This window comes from Ailuropoda melanoleuca, chromosome 14 (genome assembly GCF_002007445.2).
Source record: "Ailuropoda melanoleuca isolate Jingjing chromosome 14, ASM200744v2, whole genome shotgun sequence".
In the NCBI taxonomy this organism is placed as follows: Eukaryota; Metazoa; Chordata; class Mammalia; order Carnivora; family Ursidae; genus Ailuropoda; species Ailuropoda melanoleuca.
In genome coordinates this window covers 79,524,009-79,548,079 of record NC_048231.1, presented here as the reverse complement: position 1 = coordinate 79,548,079, position 24,071 = coordinate 79,524,009, and the positions used below count along the sequence as shown (strand labels likewise).

General features: G+C 43.9%; 1 protein-coding gene across 9 annotated transcripts in view; it reads right to left on the bottom strand.

Annotated features, from left to right (window-relative positions):
* The window catches only part of C14H18orf25 (chromosome 14 C18orf25 homolog), a 99,395-nt gene that overhangs the window by 9,720 nt on the left and 65,604 nt on the right, over positions 1 to 24,071 (bottom strand). For 5 of the 9 annotated variants that reach the window (XR_004620477.1, XM_034643212.1, XM_034643211.1 and 2 more), the window contains 2 exons: positions 23,408 to 23,534; positions 14,416 to 14,588 (listed from right to left, as the gene is read on the bottom strand). Coding sequence is in view for 7 of the 9 variants with exons in the window: in XM_034643212.1 (XP_034499103.1) it covers positions 14,416 to 14,588; positions 23,408 to 23,534 (300 nt within the window). In the remaining 2 variants the exon portion in view is untranslated. The other 4 variants (XM_002918121.4, XM_011223505.3, XR_004620478.1 and 1 more) reach the window with 3 other exon arrangements.

Genomic DNA, 24,071 nt, shown 5'->3' with positions numbered 1-24,071 from the left:
AAACGGTCTACCGCCGTCCACCCCTTGCCACCACTCCGACCCAGGTATGCCCCCCATGAAGCCCATACCGTCACGAGTCTTCAGGGCAGTGGCCAGTCTAATCTAGGGAAAACAGTGTGTACAGGAGTCAGTGGGAAGGGCCACAAGCCACTTACTGGGGCAGCAAGTCGAGGCCGAAACTGCTTATCGTTATCTTCCTTCTCCACCACCTGTTCTAGATGTGTCTGTCAGCTAGTCGAGGTTGTCGCCTGACAGGGTGACTCAGACCCACATCCCTGAACGCTCTGAGCTTCAGCGGGCTTGGCCTTGTCAGGCCATGGTTGTTGCAAGGAGACCTTCTCTGACATGGCCAGGCCTGGAACCCTGCATCCCAACCACCTCTCACCTGGTGCAAGTGGAACAGAGAGAGTGACAGAGAGAGGGACCAACCCGCCGTCGACCCTGGACTCCTGCACCCGTGTATTCGCGCAGCCCGGGACACAGCACTGTCGACTGGCTGTATTCTGATGACTGTGCCCGACCTCAGTGTCATCCTCGAGCTGGGACCGTCACGGAGTTTCTGCAAACTGTCCCATCACTCTAGTCGGTCCACGGCGTCCGACCATTTGGTATGTACCAGATCAGCCGGTCCTGCCGTCCTGCACCCGCTGTTGCACTTCGTCATGAAACGGGCCTCTTGAATCAGGCACTCTGTCAACGCTCCGATTAACGCTAGAGTAAGTATCAATCCCCAGGAGGATAGTGGCTCCTTCCAGGGTCAGCGGGGCCAATGTCATCAACTTCCGGCAAGCCGCTGGCTGGTCAAGGGCTCCGGGCCTCTGTGCCCACAGATCAGTCGGCAGTGGAAGTGGCCAGACCGCCTTCGAAAGGGAGCCGGTGCTGTTGGGCCCCTGCCTGGCCTTCACCCGTCACCATGGCTACCCTGTGCACGAGCTCATCACGCAAGCGCGGGGATGGCGGAGGACGAGGCTGACCTCCACGGGGCACCATGTTGTCCACCTGGCTGTGGGGTGCACCCTCTGTGGTGGGTGCATTCTGACAAGCATGAGTGTGAACACAAAGACCCACACCCCCCTGACCAACCATCCAAACCACTGGCCACTGCACAAGATACATATCCTTATAAAAGACACACTTCTCCCTCTGAAAGATGTCGATCTACAGGTGTTCTGCTTGAAGTTCTGCCCACTGGGAGAGGCTCCACGAACCAGTCTCGCAGGGCTACCCTGCCTGGGGCTTTAGTGAAGCCCGCGGTCCATCTCTGGCTCACACCAGCACGTTGAATCAGGCCTAGGACCTGTCTTCCTCCATCAGCGGATCACAAGAAAATGCTTGGCATGAACTGAGAGAGAGTCATCAATGCAACGAGACGGGGGGGGGGGGGGNGGGGGGGGGGGGGGGGGGGGGAGGGGATGACTTGGAGGTCTGGGGAAGAGGCATATGCAGCCAGTCTGTTTGTGCAGCTTACTTGTGCCCCAGGGCCCTGATGACACCTGATTCTAGATGTTGCCACTTTCACCTTCGAGTCAACTGCTTTGGGACCTGCCTGAATTTATAACATGAATGGTACAAAACCCGGCTCATGATGAACAATTCTGAGGTCTCAGTCCACCGATGTCCTGTGGTCAGGGCCCAAGAGCATGCTGGGAGCTGCTTTTCAAATGGGGACTAGAAAGCAAAGTCCTGCCCCCAAGCCTACAGGGTCCATGATACACCTCTCCTCCTGGGGCCTGCCTGAGACTCCATGCTGCACCCTTTGCCACCACGATACCTCTAGCACCACCGGACTTACTGGGCCGCGTGGCCCGCACTCAGCAGCTTGCCTGGTGGCCGAGCTGGCTCCAAGTCACTCGATGAATGGCCTGGATTAGTATTTCCAAATACACTATGCATGTGTCCCAAAGCCAGAGGTCCAGCAAGCGCTCTGTCTCCTTCCTAATAGCAGAGGGTACAAACGGCAATAACTTGTCCTCATCTTAGGGGAGGGTGACATGGGAGACCCCAAAGCCTCTGCTACATTCTCCAGACTTGACCCCTTTCTTGACCCCGTTTTGGCATTTCCTGCTCCGTGGGTACACCCACCTGGGAGCCCCTCCCTTCCTCTTCCTTCCTCACTCACATGCTCTGCACCACCACCCCAACTCTCTGTCACCAAGTCCTGAAGATTCAACCTCTTACGTTGATGTCCTCAGTCAGACCTCTCCTCCCTGTTCTTCCCACCACCTTGATGATGCAGCCTTCTTCATTTATCTGGTCAACCCCGCAGAACCTTCTTAATCCAACTCCCCATTTCCAATCTGGATTCTCTTCTAGTTCATGCACCCATTTTACCACAAGGGTGAGCTGCTTTCCTTCCGCCCCTCCGCACAATGCCTTAGTGCTCCCATCGCTTCAGATACACCTCGACCGCACTGACGCCTCTCACTGCAGGTAGGCTGAGGGGAAGGCACATGTTCTGTTGGTGGAGACCGTACCCAGAGTGTCTGTGGGATGTCAGCGAGGCATTCAAGGCCCTTCCCCGCAGGGCTCCCAACTAGATCTCTGGCTTACTCCCCACCACTCACCCCACTTCTCCCAACTGGCAGCTTCTCTGTTAAGTCGAACTTGCTTTCTCACCTTCATGCTTCATCTGAGCTTTGCGCCTACAACACACACCACACCCTCCACTCTCTACTTCCTCACACCCCACGGTTCCCACCCTCCTGTGAACTTAGCTCAGCCGTCACCTTCTGCAGGAGCTCCTTCCCTGTATGTTCATTCCACCCCGATGCTGGCCTAGGCAGCCTTCCTTCTGTTCCCACTGCACAGAGCTCTGTCTTAGCGCCTGTCAGGCTTTCTGACAATGATTTGTTACACCAGACAGAGCAAAGCTACTTGAGAATGAGGACTGGCTTCCAGTCACCTCCGTGTCTCCAGGGACTGGCACAGTGCCCAGCATACAGTGAGTATTTACTAACTGTTTGCTGAACCAGTGAAATTTGCATGGTATGGGGGTAGCAAACTGGCAGCCTGCAGGCTAAATCAGACCTGCAGGCAAGTTCTCTTTGGCCCACACACTTCCTGGCTGAGTGAGGTCAACTAGGATAGATCCAGGTTACAGGGCTGATGACACGGAATCGGCCTCTATTCCCTTTGGCTGACTGCCTAGCCAACCAGACATGTAGTCAGGCAATACACCAGACCAAGAATGCAAGCGACCACAGCACCCTAGGGTGTCCTGTCCCTTACGGCGGGGGCTCACCCGCAGCTTCAAAGGCTCAGCAACCAGCACAGAATGAGGATCGGAGCACCAGACTTACCCTGGTTCCCTGCTTTTTATCCCATGCGAAAGGACANAGGGGGGGGGGGGGGGGGGGGGGGGGGGGGCAGCACAGGCCCACCTTACTTTTATTTCTTCCTGTACAGATCTACGCAGGTTCTATCTTCAGCAGGTCTGACCATGGCCACACAATAACATACACAGATCAGAAATTTCACACTTGCATTTTAAAAATCCCGATTCCCTTTTTCTCTTGAAAAAAATCCACAGGTCTGGCAACATCAAGCCTGCGTCCTCTCATGCCAAGAGATGCAGCTTTCCCCTTAGACAAGGCACGGGCTCTCTGCACTCTGCCACACCGGCACCGGTCTGGCCCGAGGATTGCTTCCATCACCAGCCCTGCTTCGTTATCATTTGAGTCTAACTTCTAGTGCTTTGAATCATCCTCTGCTATTTTAAGATCTTCTCTGATTGCCCCTCCTCCTCTCCCCACCCCGTTAGGATCCAAAGAGGTGGCTGATGTTGGTAAGTCACACAGCTTGTGAGCAATGAAGGCAGGACTCAAATCCAGACCTTGGGGCTTTTTTTTCTCACCACCCCGTGCCAGTCAGCACACACGCGAACTGTTGCTTGCCTTCTTGAAAGTACTTCACCTGTTTCAAGACTATTGTAAGGATTTAGTCTTGCTGCTGGGAAATTGGTAGCAGCCTACAGCCGAGTTTTATTTGATCTACACGCCTCCTGGTTGAGCTAGCCAAATGACTGGAGCAGGGCTGGCAAGACCAAGGGCACGGCTTGGCCTTCCCTCACTCGCTCCTCATGACAAGCCTGTAAGGGTGGTACTACTGTCCCTACTTTCTGGGTGGCACAGAGAGGTCCGATGAATGCAGGACAGCTCATCTGATTACACACGAGGCTGGTTTGGTTGGTTGTTGAAATGATAACATCCTTCGATTGCTGTTGGCCAGCTGCCCCTGCCCGGAGCCATTCGAGTGCCTTCCCCGCTGCCCCAGTCTCTTCGTCAGGATCTGCAGGTTCGCTGGGACGGGCTAATCCCACACAGGCCGCAGCGGCCTGTGGCAGTCCTACTTCCAGCGCTGACTGGCTCGTGCCTCTGCCGCCAGGACTTGGACGATTTCATCGGAGGGGAGGTTCGCATTTGTAACGTCACAAACTAAGGTACTCTGCCAAGAGTACCTTCTAGCTGATTGCTAGAATTCAGTCGTCCACTTTGGGGTGTAGGAGACTATAAATGGATGAAAGAGGGGGTACTACCCTGCACAGCCTAAAAGCCAAGGTCCCAACACGTTTCCCGCCTCAGCTCTTCTAGGAACACCTGACTCCCAGCCGACTCGCAGTCGGAACAGTGACAGCGACTTGGAGCTCGTCACAACCACGCGGGGTGGGGACCACTGCGGCAGAATCTCACAGGGCAGGCACATGTACGCACGTTGAGAAACCGCCCCGAGCCCGCCCACCGCGACTCACTGCCCAAAGGATGCAGCGAGGGCCACTCAGGCGGGGTGTGGGCTGTCAGAAATGGTCCCCGAAGGTGTCGGCGAATTTATGGGCCAGGGCCATGGGCTGGGGGCATGCACTCGCACTTCAGAGGGGAAGAGCTGGTTTCTTTCACGATAAACTTCACCCCCAGTGGCAGATCTGATCTGCACAGAAACCTCAGGACTTTGCAACTCTCTTCAGAGGGTAGGTCCCCCCCAAAAGCTGCATCTCGGGGACAGGGCAGTCTGCACTGAGAAAGTTGGGCCCGCTTGCCTTCCATTCCTGTCACCTTGGACTCCTGGGTCCCTTTTCATAGCTGGGTTGTAACTTACCTAAACCCAGTTTCTGCAGATTTTATGGCACCCCTTCATGCCAAGAGAGTAACAGCTTAAAAAGCGTGGTCCTCTCAATTCCAAAGGATTTGGTTTTTTTTTTCAAATAACATATTGAAGTACCATACACATACCATAAAATTCACCCTTTTAAAGTGTAATAATTCAGTGGTTTTTAATATATTCAGAGTGGTGTGCCATCACGACTCTAGCATTTTAGAATATTTTCTTCACCCACACAAAGAGAAACTTCTTACCCATTAGCAATCATTCCCTATTTCCGCTTCCCCTCCAGCCCCTGGCAACCACTAATCTACTTTGTTTCTAGAATTTGTCCATTCTGGACATTTCCCATAGATGAAAGAATACGTGGGCTTCTGTAATTGGCATTGGCTATGCCTTCAAGGTTCACCCACTGCTGTACCATCTATCAGTACTTCATGCCCGTCTATGGCTGGATACCCAGCTGCGCGGCTCGATCACGCTGCTTACCCCCTCACCAGCTAAGGGCCACTTGGGTTGTTGCCACCTTTCGGCGACTATGACTAAGGCTGCTATCCTCACTTGGGTCCAAGGTTTTGTGTGGACTTAGGTTTCCATTTCTTTCGGGGGTATACTTAGGATAGGAGTGGCTGAGTCGTATGGTAACAGCCCAACGGTTTTTCAAAGTGGCTGCACCACCTCACATTCCCATCGGCAACGTACGAGGCTCCCGATTTCTCCACTTCCTCACTGACATGTTATCTGACCTTCTGATTCTAGCCATCCTCGTAGTGAATTCACTGTGGCTTTGAGGTGCATTTCCCTGATAACTACATCTTTTCATGTTATTGACCAACCGTATGTCTCTCTTAGAGACATAAATCTACTCAGATCCCTTATCCATTTATTAATTGATTTGTCTTTTTATTATTGACTTGTAAGGGCTCCTTATTTATCCTAGACACAAGTCCCTCACCAGACAAATGTTTGCAAATATTTTCTCCCACTCAGTGAATTGTCTTTTCCCTCTCTTGATGGTGTCCTTTGAAGCACAAAACTTATTCTGATGAAGTCCAACTTACCAGTTTTATTTTTCTGTTGTTGTTTGTGCTTTTGGTGACATATGCAACAAGTGCTGGGGGGTGGGGGGATGTGTCGAGGACATCTAAAAAGAATCAGCTTCAGATCTTACCCAATCCCACTAATATCATCTGGGGAGTCCTAAGGAGCTTTTGTTCTTTCTACTTGAAAGAGGAGAAAAAAATTTTAATTTTATTATGAAATATTTTAGATATATATAAAAGTACAAAGAATAACATACATCTGTGTCCCCACTACTCAACTTAAGAAGTTTTACCCATAAATTTGAAGTCCCTGTTTCCCCTCCTGCCCTACCTCCTCTTCTGGAAGCAACCATTACCCTGAATTTGGTGTTTATTATTCTCATGAATTTCTTTATAGTCTTACTACACATGTATGTATCCTTCATCAATATGTAGTGTTTTGTCCTTTTAAGCTTCATATAGAAGGCATCATGTAACACGTAATCTGAAACTTTCCTTTTTCGACACTGAGATTTATCTATGTTGATAAAACTGCTGTAAGTATATGAATATAGATCTAGCTCATTCATTTCCAGTGGTTAAACATTGTATAAATACACTTTTTATCCACCCCATAAACAGCCATGTTGAAACAGCCAAAAACTGGGGAAAATGACCCTAGATATTTTTGAGAACATAAACTAGTTTCTCTAGAACCACGGCTTTCCTTATCTTTTTGACTGCAACCCACGGTTAAAACAAAATTCGCTTTATATCTTGACCCTTTGCATACATACATACATTTACGTGTAGGTGTGTATCAGCATATAACAAAAGTTTCATGTAACAATACTGTTTTCTGCTGTGTTGTTCTATTCCCTTAAATAGATAAACAAAAGATGGTTTACAGACACTGAAATTTCATGACTTCCCTATATAGGCTACCACGAAAAGTTTAAAACCTGCTCAAGAGTATTATCCCGAGGTGTGGAATTTGTGGGTCATGAGACACCTCAGTCAGCTCAGGACGCCATGGCAAAATACTATTAAGAGTGGGTGGCTTCAACAACAGAGACGGTTCTCTCACTCCATCAGTTCTGGATGCTGGACGTCCAAGACCAGGGTGCCAGCACGGCTGCATTCGGGTAAGAGCCCTCTTCCTGGCATACAGACAGCCTCCTTCTTACTGTCCTCACAGGCAAAGCTCAAGTCTCCTCCTCTTAAGAATACTAACCCTACCACAGGGACTCCCATGTTATCTAAACGTAATTACTGCCCACAGGCCCCACCCTCCAAATATCCTCAGACCGGGGAGCAGGGCTTCAACATATGAATTTGGGGTAGGGCTGGGGGGACACAAACGTTCAGTCCACACATGAGGTAGACACATATTCAGTTTTACTAGACAATTCCACTGTTTTCCGAAGTAGTTGTAGCAAATTACGCTCACACAAAAAGACAAGCAAGTTACCACTGTTCCGCGTCCTGGTTGGATTTAAATGTATTCCTGATCCTGCCTGTGGGAAATGGCATCCTGTAAAGTATGTGTTTCCATAATTAGTAGTGAGTCCAACCAAGCACCTTTCCTATGCTTACTGGCCATCTGTAGTTTCCCGTCCCACAAACTATGAGACAGGGAATCTATCCATGGAAGAAGTTTCCATGGTCACTCTGGAGCCTGCGCTTGGATGTGTACTCAAGCGTGTGGTTCTGATGTTTAAATCTTTGACCACTTACCTAGGAGAAAAGGGAATCAATCAAACATTACATTCTCAGGAAGACTTCCAATTCTTCTCGGGCCAGAGCAAAGTAGAATCAGCAGCAAAAAGAATGCAGGAAAACCAGGTGGAGAAAAGAGGTTTTGTTTTCCTTAAAGCTAAAAAGTCCTAATTTGGACCATAGAAAAAAATCTGTTCCTGCAAAGTCTAGCCACGCAAATCTGGAAAAGTTGTTTTTGTTCTCAGTCTTCCAATCTGCAAAATTAGGATAACAATCTGTACCGCTTCTTACTCCCATGTGGGAATTCTGAAATAAACATTCTTTTAAAACTCTGAAAATAAAGAGATTGTCTAAAGTCAAAGTTCTGTGAGCGTTACTCATCCAATGCCTTCCAAAAGCCTAAGTAAGAGGACAGAACTGTAGTCCTTTGAACAGCTTCCTGGAGTGAGCCGCTCTCCTGAATTCTTGCCTGAAAAGCCTGGCAGTTTTGCAGAACAACAAATGATCCCCTAAAAGAACACAGCCCTATCTTTCAGCCTCAGAAAAGACATCTAAGAGGTTCTTCATTTAACAGGTATAGAAATTAATTCCCTTAGGTGGTCAGATGTTCTTTCTAGGGTCTCCTCACCTCTGGCTCAGGCTTTTTATACACTAGCCACCACACCCTCCCCACTGGTCTAAAGGCCCCCAGTGTTCCATCTTAAGGTCAGACTTGCTTGCTTCAGACTCCATCACAGGTGTGAGGAGTGAACAATACTTCACCTTCCCACTCTTAGGATGGAGTCATCATGGAAAGGAAACAGAAATGACTCCTCTCAGGTGTCAGTTATCAAAAGCATGAAGGAAAAACCTGATATCATATAGCTTCTTTCACCAAAGAATAAGAAGCTGGAGCAATATAATTTACAAGCCAGGGGTATTCCCAACCAGCAGGCCAGGATCTCTGAAATCACATGGGTTGCTGCTGCCACATCTCCCTTCGGAGGTTTGGCTTCACTGCCAGCACTCACGCTGACCCTCACTCACCCACCCCACCAAATGGGATCGGAAGGCTAGGCTGACACAAAGAAACAGTGACTCCTCAGCACACAAAGGGATGCCTGCCTAAAACCACCTCCATCTACAAGGCCTGCGCCCGTGCAGGGCGGCAACACGGCAGCACTGAACTGAACAGGGACACAGCCGCAGCGGCAAACGGGCGGATGCTCTTCTGCAGCTCTGGTGCGCACAATCAGCATCTGTGTCTTTGTCCCAGCTCACTGTTCCTTCTGGTATTTTCTACTGCTTTCTTCTGCTCCAAGCAGATTTTCCCAGCCAAGGCTCCACTGTAGCCCAGACACTTCTCAGACTCTGTGACTCGGTGGTGCTCCCAAACGTGGAGTCAAGGAAGTAAAGAAGATCATACCTACCAATGACCTAGGAAGACCACTCCTTCCAAGATGAGTAACAGAGTTAAAACAACCAAACCTAGGGGCGCCTGGGTGGCTCAGTCGGTTAAGCATCTGCCTTCAGCTCAGGTCATCATCCCAGGGTCCTGGGACTGAGCTCCGCGTGGGACTTCCTGCTCGGCAGGGAGCCTGCTTCTCCTTCTGCCGCTCCCCCTGCTTGTGCTCTCTTTCTCTGTGTTAAATAAATAAAATCTTAAAAAAAAAAAAAAATCAAACCCAGAAGAAATTCTCTTTACTCCAGCTGCAAAATTGGAGCTGAAGAGCTATTTATATATTTGGTCAAGATTTATCTAGAATTTTTCTCAGGAGTAAAGTTATAAATAGCTGTCATCTACCGTGAAAAACACACCAATAAGGCAAGGCGAGGCCAAAGGCCAGCCAAGTGTAGAAGGAGGAAGGTAGAAGGAGATTAAGAACTAGCCACAAATTATTTTACTTACTCATTCTACAAAAGCAGCATCCAAGGGCACAAGGAATCGAAAGCAATCGAAACAGTTTTCTTCTGGAGTCCAAGAAAAGTCGAGTTTCTCACAGGCACTAATATGTCTAGGTCTCAGATACAAGGTGGTACACAGAACCATTCCAGAATGCTGAAAACATTTCCCAACTGTTAACGGTGTATTTCCTCATTGTTAACAGACCCCTTTCCAGTGCAAGCAGAACTAAGAATTCCTGAGGAACATGAAAAGATCCAGGAGCGGTATTTCAGTAAAGACAGGCCTCAATTTCCCCAGTTCCTCGTTCCCCTTTACATGAAGACAAAGTCATGAGATGTTAATATGGTAGTTCCCGTAATTTTTATAGCCAAATAAAACCCTGAAAATAGAACCAAATTAAAGGACAAGTTCTTTGGGCTGTTTTGAAGCACCCTATATGTGATATGACGTTCAACCACGGGCAAAGTGCATGCAGTCAGGCATGTGGTGCTGGTCCCTGGGAAGCAACTATCTGCTGAGTCTTCTGCCCAGGAGCAAAGGCACCTAGCGCTAGGAAGCTTTCTGCTCTCTTTGAAATCTCACTGGTCCTAGCTGGAAAGGGAGGCAGGGGTTATAGGAAAGCCAGTGCAAAGCTACTTTTATCTAGATCTAATACAAACAAAGGCCACAGGCAAAACATCTTGGGAGTACGACACAGCTCTTGCTTGGAAAAAGTCAGTATACCAATAAGATCTGTTAACAAAATATAACTCACTTTCACATCCAAAAGCTAACTTAGAAGCTGCTCCAGGCACCATCTAATTAACTGAAGCAGATAGAAAAAAAATCCTCAGAAATTATCATTGTTTAAATACACTCTATTTTATTTTGTCTTAAAATAGTTTAACCTTTATGCTACAGACTTATTTCAAAAAACAGAAAATCTTATCTTGCACCAAAAAATATATATATAACACTCTGTTTTATTATTTTTTTCTCCAAAGACCATTAAATACTAAATGGAAACAAAAACTAAATAATGAATGTAAAGAAGAACCAAATTTTGTTTTAAAAACTAGAGTTGCACATTTTAAAACATTAATTCTAAGCAATGATTTGTCGTCACTGCATCAAGTCCATGCTCACACTCCAGCAACAGCAGACCTGTTAACCACCAAGTGCATTGGTTCCTAGCCATACAATGGCTAACATTTCATTTTCATGGTAAGAGGAGCAAAAGGCTTCATAGGACCTTTGTACTCTTTAAAAAACAAAACAAAACAACAACAAAAATATTTCCTAGTTATCCAGTGATTTTTCTTTTAAGATCACTACCCTTTAAAATTTGTTAAAAGAATAAGATGTAGTGTTTTAAATAAAATGAAAAATACAACAGCATTGGACTAAAATACGTGATTATTTTAAACAGTGCACAATCTGAGGAAGTTTGGTTAGGGCGCAATCATTTTTATATATACATGGAAGTCACATCATACACATACTGGAAAACAGAAATCAGGGGCTCCTTGCATTTAAAAAAAAGTTTAAACTAAAAGACAAAATTGTGTCCCAAGCTCTTTCAAAAACCTTGTGACACAGTATAAAAAGCAGACAACAAATTCATTTTTAAGTTACCTATGGTGCTAATCTGCTAAAAGTAACAGTGAACAACTGACTAACTGAGCAAATCAGACGGCTCATAGTCACAACTGAGAATCATAAAAGCACAATGTTCAGTTTTAATGAACAATGGAGCCCACTCAGTCTGGCCCCTTCCATCAGAATGAAAAGACAGCTACTGGTGAGCAGCACGTATGCGTTCTAGGGCAGCCTGGAGGATGAGATAGCCAGTTACTGCTCTGTGGTTCAAACTGCAGGGTGGGGAGGGACTTAACCGAATTCGTGCCACAATCCAATCTGTGACCCAAGCGCACCACTTTAGCAAAGATATTACTTTGAACAGTGTTCTGTGAAGCATAAAGAAGTATTTACGCTACCAAATGCAACACTTTGGTTAAGAACAATCCCTCTGAAGGAAATTTCAAATGTCACAGGAGTTGTTTTCCACAGAATATTATCAGTAAAATAACCTTTCCAGAAACCACACCCCCACTCTTCTGGATCTGGCATTGAAAGAAGAGTTGAAACAGAGTCTCTCTACAGTCAGTAGGTGGGAAAATCCCAACCCTGTAGGGGAAAACAGCTGACTGTCTCTACCATCCCGTCCCCTCCCCCTTTTGCATATTAATTTCTAAATCCCTGCTCTGGTGCATCAAGTCAAGTAGTCAGGATGCTGAAACAGGGGCAGGTGCAGGAAAAGTGCAACCTGGTGTAAAAGCAAAAGGCCCCTCAGAAGAGCTTGGTTATGACTCCGCTCGCTGCTCCCAATCCACAGTGCACACAGCACACCCGAAGAAATTCTCTGTAGAGGGCAACTATTAGGGGCTAAAGAAAGTATGTCGTGGGAAATCACCTGCTGTGCGGAACTGGACGAAACACACTATTAATGTAAGAATAGGTAATGCAAAAACATTCTTTAAAATGGGGCTCTGCCCGGATGCTGGGGAAAAAATAAGCTGCAAAAACTTCAAGTCATATAATCCACTCTATTCTTTTCCCAATGATTTTCCTGGAAAACACAGACCAGAAATTGTACATTTCTGCTTTGTCTAGCATTTTAATTCAAGTCAAAAACAACGTGTAACAGTAAAATTCAATAAATTAATCCTAAAGTAAAATATGAAGGTCCAAGGATACACCAGTAGTGAATCTGCAGAAGGTCCTATCTCGCTCTGGCCTCTGGATCTTTGGTTTTTGTCTAGAATTGTGGCCACGTGAGAGACTTGATATATGAGGTGCTAAAACTGGAGGTTCATGATCTTTTAAAAGCCTGATCTAGTAAAAGTAGATTGACAGGAAAATAAAAAGTTGATGAAGAACAGAGGCCAGATCAAATGAGATGCTATCAGAGAAGATCAAAGAACACACACTTATATCCACTCCCATGGAAGAGGTATATGGAAGAACTAAAGCAGCAGGAAGAAGGGTCAAGGACTAAATGAGTCTTTACAAAAAAAGAAGAAGAAGAAGAAAAAAGAAGAAGAAGAAGAAAAGGCCAGGCAGGTAGAGCCAGGCCGACTCTGACGCATGCGCACACAGGGGTATTCCCATTTGTCTTGGTGGTCCCACTGTACCTACCCTGCAAAGTGCCTTATGCAGGACAGGCACTGGTACATGTGTGTCCACTGAATGACAACTAAAAATGGTAGTTCTCGTGCTCTTATGATAAGGAAGAGCCACCAAGGCATTTGGGGAGGGAAGCAAAGGGCCACAGCAATGTTACATGGCAAATATGGAAACAAAAAAAAAAAAGCAAACCAAAACCACGGGAAAACAAAAGACGAGGTCTTCTAAGCCAATAGTACTTCACTCCTCCCTGTGCACAGTACATAGTGTTCTAACTAGGTATTGCTTGTAAAAGAATTCACTAGTAACTACAACATGTTATAGGAAAAAAGGTAGTAACTAATGCCACATAACTCCAACACTGGCATTTCCTGAATTCCCTGAAGCTCCTACCACCCTTTGCTTATTTAGATACTGTAAAACCTACAGTGTCATTTATGTGCTTTGCATCTGGTTTCTTATGGTGCATTTTGATTTTTCCACTTTTAGATGGTAGAGGAGAAAAATACCCAAATATAGCATCAGGTCTATTTCAGCTCAAGTGTTAAACTGTTGTTGTACCCCCTTTATGGAGAGACCAGCTATGAAAGAAGGCACTGTCTTCTCAGACTTGTAAGTGCCCACATCTTAGAGGCGAACACAACTTTTCATATTCTACCTAAGTAATAGGCTTCTGTGTTCTCCCATTATTTGAACAAACCAGGGGAAAAAAAGTTGAGGGAGAGGGATTTTTCTACTGATCTCTCACTACTCTCCTCACATGCCCAGAAAACCTCATGGTGGGTATCTATCTGAAATGCCTCTGCCCCAAAAGCAGACATTTTCCAAAGAGTTATGAATTATTGCGACAAGGAGACCAACTAAGTCACCTTAGCGGTATTTATAAACACAAAGGGCCATATCAGTTATTTGTGTTGTGGGAAGTCAGCCAGGAGCAAAGTCAGGAAACAAGGCAGAAGACTTAAGCTAAAAGAAAAGTAATACTTCTGTCTCCTATTTTTAAGGACAGATTTTCAAATGCACATGCCCTACTAGGTGCCAAGAAGGACCTGACTAAATGTGTGCAAATGCCCTAAGGTAGGAGTGCCAATGGGTGGGCTGACAGTGGTCAAGTCTAGATATTAATTTTATTACACAGAAAAATAAATACAAGATTCAAAAACTGAAATCCATTTTCACCTGGTAATTAAAATATCACTCTACAAGGAAGGCAGAGTTTCCTAAGATCAAAAGTCACCAAGTAAAATGAAGCTGTCTAATAAATTCATCATTCTCACATTCCTACTGAGGGAAAGAAGAAATCCTTTTCTCTGTGCTAAGTTATTTTCCTAAGTGACTTCTTTTAATTAAAAAAAAAAAAAAAGGAAGAGGGGGCAATTTTCCATGAGTTTCGATTATACAAATGCCACAAACAGCTTCTGAGGCTGAAGCTATGACAATGAACTTCCATGTCACAAAGAGGAGGAGGAGGAAGTGGAAGGGAACAGTGCAGAGGAAACACAGTGACATTGTATTACAGTAGGTATTTACGTCTGCTATCCTCATCCAAGGTAAGATCCACAACTTCTGCAGGTGAAGCCCAAGTCTGCTGGGGAGTCACAGCAGTCCATGACTGTGTTTGCCGGGTGCTGACATACTGCGTGCCAGAACCGTGCTTCCACGACGAAACACTCTGAATCACACCTCCTCGAGGATGAACACACCTGCAATTGAGATGGAGAGCAAGAGCACAAGCATGGTTAATCCCACCACAGGAAAAACAGAAGGGAATATGGCTTCAGGAGCACCGACTGATACTTTTACAAAGATAAGTTTACTGTGTGAGTTCACGAGACTCACAACCAATACCCTTCCCTTCTTCCTCCCTCTTTATCTCCCTTCCCGCCTCTCTCAATTTAGCCTAAAAATGGACAAGAGTCTTGTCTCAGTCAGAAATTCCCGAGTTATGTCTAGATCCGTTACTGAAATGGATAGGTAACATTATGTTTCTCTCAACACAATTAAACCTCTGTGGTCTTCAGGACAGGGCAGAATATAAATCCAGAACAAAATTAAGATACCCAAGCAATCTTAGTCTAACCAAATGAAACAGGAAAGAAATACAGGTACAAGCTGTTCTCCCAAATAAGTTCTATGCCATCCTGGGAATAATACCTTCAAAGACAGTAATACTCCTTTACAGACTGGATTTCTAAGTAAGTACTAGGTCACGCACGCATAAAGGATCAATTTTCCTTACCTTGAAGGTCACAACAGAACACCTGGCTCATTCATCTGAACTGCTTATGTGTTTCAGTTCAGGGTAAGTAACAAGGCTGAAGGTGCTCAGTTAAGGTCCTCTAAAAGTATTTTATCAGAGGGACAGAACTGCCTTGCTGATAAATCTCACCGAAAGTTCACTGGAAGAAAACTGTTTCTGAAACACTGACATAATGAGTTCCACATTCCAATCAAATGATAGAACCATGAGCCTCCAGATGAATCACTGAGTGGCTCTGGATTCGGAAGAGAGGAAGGCAGGCTGCTCAAGCTTTCGTTGCTACTTTTGTCCTCACATGTGAATTACTGACCAGATCCTATGTAATGTATGTGACAGAGACAGCTGGCAGGACTCTAGTCGCGTACACTACTACAGTGGGTCTTGAGCAGAGGCTCTAACAGGCTGCGTACAATGAGTGGTGCTGGGTCGCTGGAGAATTCCAGCTCTGACCCACCGCTACCTGCACTACCAGATGCAAAAGAACATTAGGGTAACAATGGACAAGATTCAGTTGCAAAACTGCTGAAGGACTCTTAAGATCCTGCAAAGAGGCCTTGCTCCTACAAAGGTAGCCTGAAGTTACTCCCTTACCAAGAGAGGCGCCAAAAAACAGATCCCCCAGGGCCAGAGCAAGGGGCAGAATGTAGATCTGTTACCATACCAGAAGCCCATCATTTGTTCAGAATGGGCTAAGTAGCTATTAACCCAGAGGCTACTACATTTTCAAAGATTAGCTACTGAAAACCCTAAAGTATGAGACTTATATAAAGTCCAAAGGCTAATCCAGATCTGTCCAATCCATTAAGTACACGCAGATGAAGTGATCTTGTATTCACAGAAGAACGTCAGCCAAAGGAGTCCATTCAACATTTACAGAAATGGTTTTGATGACTGATGGCTCTAGCAAACTGAGTTTCTTAAGCAGTCTCACCTCGTTTGACAATCCCAACAGACCTATGAGGTAGATGTGGAAGTTACTATTCATACTCAACTGAAAGGGAAACTGAGGATTAAAGCGGTTACATGATTTGCCCAGGGTCACACTGCTTGGAAGTGGTGGGCCAAGAAGCTTCAAGCCAGGTCTGATCCTGAGTCCACTGCTTTTCACATCAGGTTGTCGCTTTACAAACGTGTGTATTAAATTAGGTAAGGCAAAACACAGTGAGTGCAAAGCAGAGTGCAAGTGTAGGCTCAGATTAACAATTTAAAAATATAAAGTTCTCCAATAATTCAAAAGCTCATCTGTACAAGGACTAAAGGAGGCTAGAACTTAGCAGAATTCAGAGAATGAATGGCTACAGAGAGAATCCATGTAATCTTTGGCAGAATTCCTAGAAATATCTCCAAAATAAAAGAGGTATTTAGTCCCAACTGTTACTCTGCACTGCTCCCTAAGTAATCATACAAAGGAGTGGCTTTAAAAAGGATCTGATCCAGGGCTCCTGGGTGGCTCAGTCGATTAAACGTTTGCCTGTTGGTTTCAGCTCAGGTCAAGATCTCAAGGTTTTGAGACCAAGCCCAGTGTTGGGCTCCCAGATCAGAGTGGAGTCCGCTTGAGAGTTTCTCTCTCCCTCTGCCCCTCCCTACCCACGCTCGCTCTCAAATGCACTCTCCCTCTAAAATAAATAAACCTTTAAAAAATAAAATAAAAGGGATCAGATCCAATCTGCCCATTTTACAGAAGAGAAAAGCAAGGCCAAAAGACAACTGCACAGGGTCTTAAGCAAGTTAAGCATAGGACCCCAAAAAAGGCCTCCATCGGGGAGTTTATTTTACGGCTAAGCAACTATGCCTTCCTCAGACTGTACCTGAAGCACTATACTATGTCTGATTGTAAGGAGCACTGCCTGGTCCCTGGGAATCATTCAATAAACAGCAGAGCAGATTCTAGAATATACTCACAGTAGGAGAGTAAGAGATGTAGAGACAGTATATACCACTGAGGAATGGTGGACAGAGAGAGGAGAATAAGGAGATGAGGCACTTCAACTATCTGAATTAGATCACTTCTGTAATCATGTTACAAATGATTCCAGTTACTGGAAACCAACTTGGACTACTTTAAGCAAAAAAGAGAATTTATTGGAAAGATACCTGAGCACCTCAAAGAACCTAAGGATGATGGCGTTAACTAGGTCTCATTCATTTGACTCAAGCCTCAACCCTCTCAGTCTGTTTCTCTCATTTCAAAATTTCGGATTCCCTGGATTATGTGATGATCCCATCTTCAGTCAAAAGCTTTCTCAGCTCCTATTTAACTGCAACTGGAAGGTCAATTCCCAAAGAAGGGAGAACCACCATGGAAGAACATGGCTACTTCACCTTGTACAGAGATCGCAAGAGCAAACTAACAACCACAAATCAGTTTATGGAGGGAAGTTTCAGATGATCATTACTACACAACAATCACAGCTACTACCAAATGGAATAAACTGCCTTTAGCTCAAGGAAGTGCTAGGGTATCTGGGTATCTGTCAGGAGTATTACAGAGTATTCTAAGATGACTTCTAAGGTTAGCACTGACTTTAAGATTTTGAACAATACAGGCAAAACTCCTTTTAGAAGGCAGGCTAGTAGTCAGGGGGGGGGGGGGCACAATGGTGGGAAGGTTGTAAATGGAAGATGGCACAGGAGGGACTTCTGTTTCTTGATTGGAGTGCTAGTTACCGGAGTGTAGACAGTCTGCAAAAACTAAAGTGTACGCTGAACACTTTTCTGTGTGTTATAAGCCAATAAAACATTCCAGACATTTTTTGTGATTTAATGATCTCAACTGTCTTGAATAAAATGGTAGCTAAGAGATGGATGAGGCCAGAACAAGGCTTTAACCACATTTCCTTTTAAAGTACAGGGCAAAAAGACTCAAGCTGGTAAACAAAGAGTGCTGGAGAAACATTTCAACTATTTTATAAGACGGTGTACATAACTTATAACAGATTGGGAGGGAAAAAAATTTCAGAAGGAAAAAGGCACCAGAACATTGTCATCAGCCCCACAGAGTTGCCCTATAAAGAAGGATAGGAGAGGCTCAAATTTTTGGTAAGGCCACAAAGTACAGTTTCATGGATTATCACAAACCCCTTTTCTGTATGATGAAAGACCTGGCGTTGAAACATACTCAGCCGTTTTCTAACTGATCCAATCCAATTCTAGTGCAGATGCAGGCTGTGTTTTCACAAAGCATTTAATCTACATATGATGGGCAACCGGCATAAAAAATTACCTAGAGTCATATTTTGAGTCCTATATCCAAGAAAATGCTTAGGACTCACTTCCCCCCCAAAAAAACTATTTTCTAAGTAATAAGTTTTGATAGGATAATTTCCTGCTCTTCATATACTGAGACTAATACAGGAGAGACTTCACAGTGGAAAAGAAAAAACACAGAAAGAGGACAGGTTCTGATGGTCAGCTTTTGATATAGTTAACTTACTATCCTAAGAAAACAACATTAAACATTAATCATTTTTGCTCTCATTTACAGAGCATGAACATGACCTCTTAGATAACATTCCTACTTATTTTTCCTAACTGAAGATGAAATGAATCCTTGGCTTCAGAGAAATGCCTGTCTGTCTCCCTTGCTTTTTTTTTTTTTTTTTTAAGATTTTATTTATTTATTCGACAGAGATAGAGACAGCCAGCGAGAGAGGGAACACAAGCAGAGGGAGTGAGGGAGGAAGAAGCAGGCTCTCAGCAGAGGAGCCTGATGTGGGGGCTCGATCCCATAACGCCGGGATCACGCCCTGAGCCGAAGGCAGATGCTTAACCACTGTGCCACCCAGGCGCCCCTCCCTTGCTTTTTTAAGGTTAATATTTGAAACTGGTTCTAGGAAGCAATCAGTCTTAAATGCAAAAGGCTTCCAGCATGAGTTGTTCTGTTGAGGGATGAACCAACATTAAGACAAATGACCACAAGACCAAAGATTACAGTGAAATGAGGTAAGGATCTGATTATTCCCAAAAGCTTCACGGGACAGGTATCAAAGAAACTGTTCCAACAGTTCCATAACAGAAAGATCTGTTCTATATGCCTTCATTTTCCTAGGGCAATTACCAATGAGGCTGGTAGAAGAAATGGAAAAAGGACAAAGGACAAAGACAAATACTGGCAGAGGGCCATAAATTAAAACTTCTGGCAAAATTAAATGGGTACAGAGGAACTAGAGGTGCTGGAAAAATATGTATCTCATTGGCAAAGAACATCTTGTGAAAATGGGACTGTCCAAAATTAACATCTACAAATGGTAACATTTAGGTAACATCAGGAGTTAATCACAGCAATACAAGGCAGCCATAAAAGATTCATTCAAACCATTAGTTCAGAAGGCATGCTTTCTAGTCTATGACTAGAAGAAACACGGAAACTAAGAGAACATATCAAAATCTAAATTTAAAGAGAAAAGATATTAATGTGCAAAAAAAGAAAAACTGTTTAAAAAAAAAAAAAGACACATCATAACTAGAACTACTGAGCCAATGTGAAACAAAATGCTTCCAATATGGAAAAATGGCAACGCAATTCAAGTCCGAGCAACCACAATCCCAAAGAGAACAACTCAAGAACCAAGTCTGAGTTTTAAAAAAACTCTCAGAAAGCCCACAGCAAGGTAGAATATCAAAAGAAAAAATAAGAACAGGACACTAAATCCAAACAAACATCTCTGCATGCAAATCAAATTAGAACAAAAAGATGTGGATCAAAACCTAAAACCTTTTTCCAAGCGATAACCCTGCCAGAAGCCCATCAATACTTCATAACTGCAACCCTAGACCTGTAAAAGAAATAAATTCCAGATGAGATACAGGCAGCCAAAGCGGTCACTCCGAAGCAACCAACAAGAAAGCTTCTCCCCCCACCTGCTTCTCAGATTTTTAATCTCAAATGTTTGAAAGATTGTCAGGCCTCCTCTAAAGTAAGTACTGGAAAAATGTCCAGAAAGACACAGAAGAGCCAGTGAGACTATTCAGTCCTAGACCAAAAGACCCAAATTCTGTCCCCTCAGAATGACACAGGAGTCAGTTCAAAGTACTCAGACAAAACCTGCCAACAGCACGTTCTATCATACAGGCAGTATTCACCACCATTGAGATTTCATAATCAATTTGTCGCTTCTAAGATAGCATTTCCACAGGATTCAAACCAGAGGGTCAGAGTAAAACACATCTTGATGATTCAGAGCCTGTAAGGAAAAAGTCCTTGAAAGTAACATTACAGCGTGTTGTTTAAAATGTAGCCAGTCACTTGACTTAGCTCAAGAGTGGAACAAACAGGTCTACAGAGTAAAATGACAATCTGGATAAAAGACCTATTAAGTATGGAGACGGGTGTACTACAGATCGAGAGGGAGAGAGGGAAAGAGAGTGAGTGTGTTGGCGGTGGGTAAGAACTTAGAATTTCAATTTCCAAGTTTTAACAGAAATATAATGATAATTTTAACTCCAGATACCAAAATGCTGGTAGAAAAAAAGAAGCTAAAGAGTTTATGATGGAAGAAAAGTTGAACAAAGAAGCTAAGAAGACAGGTGGCTCACTCTGTAACATTTCTAGGCACAAGTAAACAGTAAAGAAGGGAGATCTGATAGAAGTTAATAGAGAACTGGACCAACTAGTATGTCTCAGACAAAGAGATCAGGTAAGCAACACAGGTTATTACCTACTCTTTGCTACTTCAGTAGGAACACATGACTAACAGTAAATTAAAACATGAAATGTAATTCAAGAGGAAGTTGGTGAATGGATAATGTGCTCCTGGCACAACTGAAGATAATTTACATCTATCAATCTGTTAATAGGCAAGATAAGGTTTATAAGTAGGGATTAAATAGATAATTATGTCTTCTATATTGTAAGGAATAGTGAAATAAATAATGGCAAACATATACTAAAATAAAGGAAAAAATCAGAAGCTCTATCCTCTCATCTGAGGGTAAGTCAGCATGCAGGGAATAGATGAAAAAAGAGAACAGGAAAACATTCTTGATTAAAGCAGAAAAAAAAAAAGGAAAAAGAAGGGCATTAAGGAAAGACTGAAGAATGAAAATTCTTTCCCACCAGAATAGGGGAAATAACCATTAAAAACGGTAAAGAAAAAAGGAAGCAGGGGCGCCTGGGTGGCACAGCGGTTAAGCGTCTGCCTTCGGCTCAGGGCGTGATCCCGGCGTTATGGGATTGGGCCCCACATGGCTCCTCTGCTATGAGCCTGCTTCTTCCTCTCCCACTCCCCCTGCTTGTGTTCCCTCTCTCGCTGGCTGTCTCTATCTCTGTCAAATAAATAAATAAAATCTTTAAAAAGAAAAAAAAAAAAAAGAAAAAAGAAAAAAGGAAGCAGCTACGCAATCATACTTATGGCATAAACACAGGACAGAGGAGGAAGTGTTTAAATCTGATAACATCTGAGAACTGGCCACTTTGGGGGAGAAGACATGTTAAACAATGACTTAACTCTACATCCTTAAAGTCCCAACAGGTATGACCTGAAAAATGCTCTCAGAAACTAGGATCACGGGGCGCCTGGGTGGCACAGCGGTTAAGCGTCTGCCTTCGGCTCAGGGCGTGATCCCGGTGTTATGGGTTCGAGCCCCACATCAGGCTCCTCTGCTGTGAGCCTGCTTCTTCCTCTCCCACTCCCCCTGCTTGTGTTCCCTCTCTCGCTAGCTGTCTCTATCTCTGTCAAATAAATAAAAAATCTTTAAAAAAAAAAAAAAAGAAACTAGGATCAGTTCTCATTAAGACTCATTAAATGTAGCCTCAATTTACAGGCCTGTGTATTTTGCCCGCACTCTCCACTCGTAAATTCGCCTTCCATATACATGACAGAAGAAATACTGGTGAAGTTTTATTACCTTCCTAACCAAAGAGTAAAACCAGATCCAAGAGCCAGATGATGTAGATATTGTGTCATATACCTACTTGGGGCAATCAGGAAATCACAACTTGTAGCCCAGGAGAAAAGTTGTTTGCTATGTAGAATACAGATATTACAAAGTCTAAATTTTTGTTCTGTGTGTGTGTGTTAAATGTTCCTGAGGAGTACCTCTGAGAGGGCTATAACTAATTCTTAGGATTATCTTAAAGCAAGAGTCAGTAAATTTTTTTTTCTACAAAGGGGAAGATGGTAAATATCTCGGGCTCTGAGGGCTATAATGTGTCTGTTTAAACTTCTCAACACTGTCACTGGAGTGCAACAACAGCCACAGACAGTATGTAAATGAACAAGTATGGCTCCGTTCCCATTAAATTTTATTTATGAGTAAATGCATTTTACTTGAATTTCTTTTCATATAATTTTCACATGTCACAAAACATTCTTCTTCATTTGAACCCCCCCCCCCCGCGGCTGACCCTTCACTATTTAAAATGTAAACCAGTCTTAACCCAAGGTTCATACAAAAACAGGGAGCAGACCAGATTTTACCCATGGGCTACAGTTTGCTCACCCCTAATCTTTTTTTTTTTTTTTTTAAGATTTTATTTATTTGAGAGATAGAGTGAAAGAGAGAGCACGCGAGGGGGGAGGGTCAGAGGGAGAAGCAAACTCCCCATTTAGCAGCAAGCCCAATGCAGGGCTCGATCCGGGGACTGCGGGATCATTACCTGAGCCAAAGGCAGATGCTCAACCAACTGAGCCACCCAGGCGCCCCTCACCCCTAATCTTAGAGAATGACAAATTTCAAAATTTTTTGTAATACTACACAAAGTTGATATCTTGTGTCTTTTTTTTAATTCTAAAAACAGAACTGCCTGAGTCACATGAACATCACTAGAAATCTAGGTTAGGAACAGACCAAAGGAACTCACAAGTTTTAATGAAAGACAGGAAGAGGTACTTTAGGAAACCAGCAATAGAGGTACGATGTCAGATGTGTATTTCCTAATTGTTTGCTCCCAGTATATTTCCAGATAAAATGAAAGTTAAGAAAATATGAATGGCAGGGGGAAAAGCAGGGTGATACTTATGCCGTAAGAGAAAAATCTGTCAGGCTATCTAGACATTTGCTAAAAATAAAAGAGGAAAACATCAGTTCTATTTCACATATATGTATGGTTGAGAAGTTCTTGATATAAGATATTATGCAACACATTCTGAAGCTCGTATCATGTCTAATCAAAAAGCATTTTTTAAACCAAAAGAAGCTGAGCAATAGCTCTCACCATTCATGCCAGCCGTGCCATGAGGATTACCATTTTCTTCTCACTTGGCTTCTCGTTAAAATCACATTCACATTTAACATATCAGAATGTTCCACTTAATATCCTACCTTGCATGTTCCTGGACTCCCACAATCTCCACTTCACTATCTGAAGAGGCAATATGAATTTCTTCATTGAGAGGTGCATTGCCAGCCAATGTCTTGTCACTTGCTAGGAATCCTGGATCCAAATGACCTGAAGAGAAGGGGGAAAAAATAAGCTCTATAGTTCGACTTCTTAGAAGCAGGACGAACAACTCATTGACAGATCTCCCATCAAGGTTTAATCACAGAAACAGAATTGCTGTACAAGACCTCACCAGAGCGAAACAGTCAAGTCTCTCACTCTCTATTCCTTTGGAAGAAGGAAAAAAAAAAAAAACTCTGAGTACTTCAGTAAATAGGTATATATAAACTGTGATAACACTCTATTATATTTTATTCCACAATGCTTTTTGCATTCAACTCCTGTCTGCTTTTAAATGACCTGTATAACAGGTTTGTCACGACCTACAGGGCAATGGCGTTCTCTACTGCTTACCGGTGAATTTTAATAAACAAAATTCTAAACCAGAAACGTTCACAGGCATAAATGGAATAAATAACAGAAATCCTCATTAATATCATATTTATACTGGAATGCTTTATGAAGATTTAACAATTTTCTTTAAATTTTAAATAATTTTAACAGTTTTTCTCAAAAGGAATGTAGAGTTGACAAAATCTAAACCCA